This window comes from Priapulus caudatus, unplaced genomic scaffold (genome assembly GCF_000485595.1).
Source record: "Priapulus caudatus unplaced genomic scaffold, Priapulus_caudatus-5.0.1 Scaffold355, whole genome shotgun sequence".
Classification (NCBI taxonomy): Eukaryota; Metazoa; Priapulida; class Priapulimorpha; order Priapulimorphida; family Priapulidae; genus Priapulus; species Priapulus caudatus.
The window spans coordinates 214,127-220,151 of record NW_014577416.1 but is presented as its reverse complement, the minus strand read 5'-3'; the positions used below and the strand labels follow the sequence as shown (position 1 = coordinate 220,151).

The 6,025-nt window shown below is 45.9% G+C and overlaps 1 protein-coding gene across 1 annotated transcript in view; it reads right to left on the bottom strand.

Annotated features, from left to right (window-relative positions):
- The window catches only part of LOC106809451 (plexin-A2-like), a 46,160-nt gene that overhangs the window by 38,719 nt on the left and 1,416 nt on the right, over positions 1-6,025 (bottom strand). The window contains exon 2 of the mRNA XM_014812531.1: positions 86-1,304. Within this exon, the coding sequence (XP_014668017.1) occupies positions 86-1,276 (1,191 nt within the window). The 5' untranslated portion in view covers positions 1,277-1,304. The remainder of the gene's footprint in view (positions 1-85; positions 1,305-6,025) is intronic.

The following is a 6,025-nucleotide window of genomic DNA, read 5'->3' as shown; positions in this document are numbered from 1 at the left end:
CTATCTCTATCTCTATCTCTATCTCTATCTCAGACAGACAGACGGACGGGGAGAGATAAGGAGGACGTGGTAGGGAGACCCTTACCGAGGTGCAGTGGGGGATCGCGTCCGGCGAGCCATATATCCATCCGATCGCCTGGAACTCTCCATTGAAGCAGCTCTGTGTGTTCTCCATGAACACGCGGCGCACGTACTTCAGCGGGTAGACGCACAACGCCGACTGCTCCGTCGCCACGGAGGTCTCCCGCTCGCCGCCCGCTGCGCGCGATCGTGAGAACACCGCAAACAGCACGTCGTCCCGCGGCGTCACGCTACCGTTCAGCGCGTAGTGAGCGTCGAAGCTCGCCGCCAGGTGGCGCCCGGCGCGGCCGACGTGCGCCGCCTGCAGCAGGTTGTAGTCGCCGCACGACATTGGAACCTCGGTGAACGAGTAGTACTTGCGGTCTTCGTCGCAGATGCGCACGACCTTGGAGATGTACGGGTTCGTCGGCTGAAGGTCGACGTCGCGTCGCTGCACCGTGAGGATGTAACTGAAGCCCTGCGAACTGAAGCCATAGACGTAGCGGATCGGGTACAGCGACTGCAGGTTCTTGTTCGGAATCGACACGCTCGTCTTCGTGAACTGGCTCTGGTAGGCGAAGTCGAACAGGTTGCTGTCGTTGAGGGAGCGCGAGCTGACGGCGGGGACAAGGCCACGGTAGTCCGGCGTCTCCAGCTTGTTGTCGATGAGGAACGACGTGTACGACGTTCCGACGACCAGAACCTTGTTCTTCTCCGGGTTCGGATGCCAGGGCGCGAGGAACGCCACGGTGGACGCCGTCTCGTTGTTCGCAGCGAGGTACTTCCACGTGTCGCCGGGCCGCGGGTAGAGCACCGCCGAGAGATTGCGCTGCTGCCGCACCTCACAGACTCCCTGGAAGAGGCTGCCGCAGACGATGACTCGCTCGCGGTCGTAGTCGATCACGAGAACCTTATTGAAGTTGTCCAGCAGTTGCTTGTTCTTGCCCTCATCGCACGCGCCCTGCCCCGCGCACTCAACGTTGTCAAGCTTCGGTCCGGTCGTGACCTCGTGAAGCGTGGAGAGGTCGGCGTCGAACTCATAGAGGCGGTTCTTCGCTCCGGCGAAGATGTGTCCGGTGGTGATGTCGAGCGTCGCGTGGTTGTAGGTGTGCGCCGCGTCGTGCGTTTCCGCGACGACGACGTCCGCGACGCACGGCCGCGCGCACAGCAGCGCCGCCAGGTGGAAGAAAATGTAAACTGTCGTCATCGTCGTCATCACGCATGCCTGTGGTCCACGCTTCGAGCTGAAACACGGAGAAACCTCGTGTGAAAAACCCGGCCGCCACGGAGCATTAGCTGCGAGTGAGCGTTACAACCTGAAACACGCGCGAACACGGAATGTAAACCTACGGGGGTTAATGGTAACCCAGCTAAGCCTGTTCTTTAGAAGAATGCCGTCTGTTCTCTCGCATTGATCTGTCTTCCGTTTGACAGTTCTGCGTTTCACGACAAAAAAGCCGAGCTGCATGTGCGCAGCGGTCTAGACGGACATAATAGGTCATTCACTCTGGTATACGTGTACGTAACAGTCATTAAACGTGCGCTCGCTAATCGGTCATCACGTTTTAAAAATCGATGGTTTTCGTGTGACAAACGAGAGAGAGCCGCCAGAATAGAATGGCACGCAGGCGAAACACGCGCACACAGACACGAGAGCGCACTCTCGTGTTGTAATTCTGAAAAGCCGTTACATCTCAATGTTGTCCATTCATGCGAGGACAGAAATTGTGTGACTTTCGGAAAACCACTAGACGTTTGCAAACTGGGGTATTTATTACACCATTCAGTTCTTGTTGAAAGCTAGCACCAGGCAGCTACAGTATTGTAAGGCAGCCCTACGCTTTCTGTGTTTTCCTAGTGTACAGTACGACACTGTTAGCAACATTACAGAGGTTGTACACTGTACTAATTGTACACCACATAGATAGAGGAAGCAATCAATAACCAAGTCAAGATGTTTATCTTGACAACGTCAGTGCAAATTTTCAATTACCGAGCATAAATGTGACCCGCTTCAGCAAAACCAGGATTAAGTAGGAAATTCTACAAATTGAGTTATATGTGCATATCTGAATAGATCATTTAATTACCTTTAAAATGATATAATTATAATATTTGGCTATATCTAAAGAATTGACCGATCTACAGCAATTTGAAGATCGGAAACCGACTTATTCCGGAATATGCAGTTTTTGAGATAAAGCGTTCTGGGTAAGATGCCCAGTCGGGGATAAGCGGTCAGGGGCCCTTAAAAAATATTTTTTATTTTTTTACTTTTTTAAATTAAAAATGACCATAATAATCTAGAGATATCTGACCCTATATATCCGGATTAAATATGCACTTAGGAACTTATTTTTGTAAAAATCTCATTTTTGTCCAGGTAGGCCATTTTCAGCATTGACATGTGTGCGTGCTCATTACTCAAAACAATAACTTGCGACTTAGTCCGTATTATGCTGGAGCGGGTCACAAATGAACAAATACGCGTTTATAAATAGCCTGCAAACAATAGTGACCAATGTCACGCTCAGATCTAGATGCTGGCTAAATAGCCTTCTATTCAAGCAGCCCTTCTCATGCTCTACAGCAATATAATATAATTGATTCTTTCTCTCGTATCTACATAAACCGGGGAAGGAATATGTGCACACATGAATGAACCAACCACGTTCGGACACGTACTAGAAACGTGAATAAATAAGCAAATGCTTTTCACAGCTATTCACAGCAGCCTTTCAACTGTGGGCTTCACAGAGATGCTGCATTCATGTATGAATAACACTCGCCGATTGATTTCGTGAATGTCTAGATCCTCTAGCATGCTTATGGCAAGAAAATATCGTGTCAGAATCGTATCTATCATTCATTCACTGGTCACGCTAAACCGCCTGTGAGATTTGCATGCCGTTCATTTAATGCGCATGACAACGACGTGCGGTGGCAAAGGAACGCAACAACGAGTCTTGGCATTCATAACACGTTACGTTTGGGTTTTACTCGCCGGTACCGTCTCACTTGAGAGCACAGAAACTAGTAAGAAGCGCACACTCACTGCGAAGGCATGCGCAAACCGGGGTGAGTCTAGTTTTTTGTGGCCTTCGTAAACAGACACGTACTCGTAAACTACAGTTCAGACGCCATTAAGTATTGCGCAAAATCTAGGTGTTTTGACAATGCGAGTAACGAGCAGTTACGTAGCATACTACGTAAGTACTTCAAACAATACAAATAGAGGTAGTTACCATCCACATATCATCATGCCCCACATTCGCGTACATGTGGCGCTGTGGGAACGTTCTAGCGAGCTGTACGCATACACGCACACACTCACAGCACTACACGTACACTTTTCTCCCCCAAACAAACGTTTCCCTATACTAGCAGATGTTCACAATGCTAGCATCTACCGATCCTCGCTCTCTGTCTAATCCTCGCTAATACAGCAGAGCTTTACTTACACGACTGTGTTCTATCAAGGCTAACGACTATATCCCAGCTTCCCCGCCCAGCGTCCACTGTTCACAAGCCACTGTCCAGTAATAGTATTGTGAGTATGAACACTAGCAATGTCTACATAAGAGGATAATGTTTACATCACCTGACTGCATTGCAGTGTAAGTTATTCATGGTGTACATATATATGAAAGACCAATTCTGTGTGGTACAGCTGGTGTATGATAACCACTCGTAAATGACTGACCATTTCAAGGCTATGGAGTATTTATATGTTTGAGTCGCAAAAACAATACCGAACTAGTTTGGTTCCTTTGTTGGTAACGATCAACACGTTTACACACATGCACGCGCGCACGCACAGACACACACATTATTCATCCCTCTCCCTCTCCTCCTCTCTCTCTCTATTGCCACAGCATTTGTAGTAGGAAACAACGAACGCTTCAGCAACTAAAACTGTGTGCAAGTGCCTACAATTATATTACAGAACTATAATATTCTATGATGACGTAAATGTAATGTTACCATACCATATTGCTGGCAAATACCCTAGTGTTGAGTGTAACTACATGCCTGTATTGGTAGTTGGTGGCCAATTTTTTTCGACCATGTAATAACTATCGGTACAGCTCGTCCCGCTCCGGAAACAGAAGCAGATGATCTGTTGCAATCTAACGCATCCCCCTCGCTGCCTGGGTTGTTGGCATGACTCACGTTCTATATGCTGTAGGATAGTCATCCCTGTGTGAGAGGCGTGACAGATATTGCCTAGCACGTGTGCATTCTGACCTACATGTGAGAGAGAGAGCGGACACATCTTACCTGATCGGCCTTCTAGCTCATAATACCCACGACTCGAGCAGCTATTGATATTTGACTACACGTGTATGTACGGATCACGCCGATAACGACAATGAAGATGATAACGCTGATGATGACGATGATGACGATAATGATCAAACTTGATATCAAGATTTCTCTATATATGGTAACCACGTTAGAGTAGTGCACGAAAAAGCTAATATTTACAAGAAGATATCAGCTAAAAGAGTTAGATAAGAATGTTATTAGTACCTCGACTAACACAGACGTGGCCACAACGCAAACACCCAATTACATCCTGCCATGCAATGCTAACGATGTGCTGGAAATGAGCGTCGATTTTCAATTATTAAAATGTGCTAAAAACAGCAAGAACGATTTATCACGTTATGTGCAAGAAAATGTCACGACCAATACTGCAAGTGAAGAAGCACCTGTGACACTAAGCACAGGCACTTGGAACGTCTCAATAAAATAAAAAAGGTAAATATACACGAAATGTATTTACTACCAGTCTACCCAGTCTTAATGTTTCTCTACTCTATGTCGCCTATTATTGCCGATAATTACCCGTAAATGACGGTCAAATGCTCATCTGCAACACACAAGTACACCGCACGCCCGCCCTGTGCACAAACAACATGAATAAGAGAGATAACATAACTCTCTTGTTCATGTTGTTTGTGCACAGGGCGGGCGTGCGGTTTACTTGTGTGTTGCAGATGAGCATTTGACCGGCATTTACGAGTAATTATCGGCAATAATAGGCGAAATAGAGCAGAGAAACATTAAGACTTTGGTAGTAAATACATTTCGTGTTTATTTACCTTTTTTTTTATTGAGACGTTCCAAGTGCCTGTGATACTAAACATGGTAACTAATGTATAGAGGGATGCATGGATGCACAACAGGCACAGGAACTAATCACAGGCACTTAAAGCGTTTCAATAAAATATAATGCTAAATAAATACGAAATCTATTTACTACCAAATTCTTAATGTTTATATACTCTCTTTCACCTATTATTGCCGACAGTTTCCTGTAAATTCCATCCAAATCCTCTATGTATAAGTGTTAGTGTGCAGCGGCAGCCATGGCAGCCGGTAGCGTGTGTTGCACATATGTAGAGGATTTGGACGGAATTTACAGGAAACTGCCGGCAATAATAGGTGAAAGAGAGTATAGAAACATTAAGAATTTGGTAGTCAATACATTTCGTATTTATTTAGCATTATATTTTATTGAAACGCTTCAAGTGCCTGTGGAACTAATAATATCAGGAGTGTATTATATAGATCTATATCAAACACTCCTGATAATGATGGTAAATAGACACGGAAAGTATTTACTACCAAAGTCTCAATGTTTGTGTATTCTCTATCTAGACTAATAATGCTGAGAGGGTCTATGTCCCCCGGGATACTGCCGGAATGTAACCTGGGTACGGTCCAGTATACCGAAACGTACCCTGGTACTATCTAATATGCCGGACCGTACCTCGCCTACTCCACTCACGAGTCTAGAGAGTCGCCTACGCCTTCTCCCAAACCCTAACCATATCAAATAGTGACCAGGGTACGTTCCGGTATACTGGACCGTAAGTTCCGGCAGTACCCTGGGGGACATAGACATATATAATTATATATATATATATATATATATATATATAATAATAATGTAATA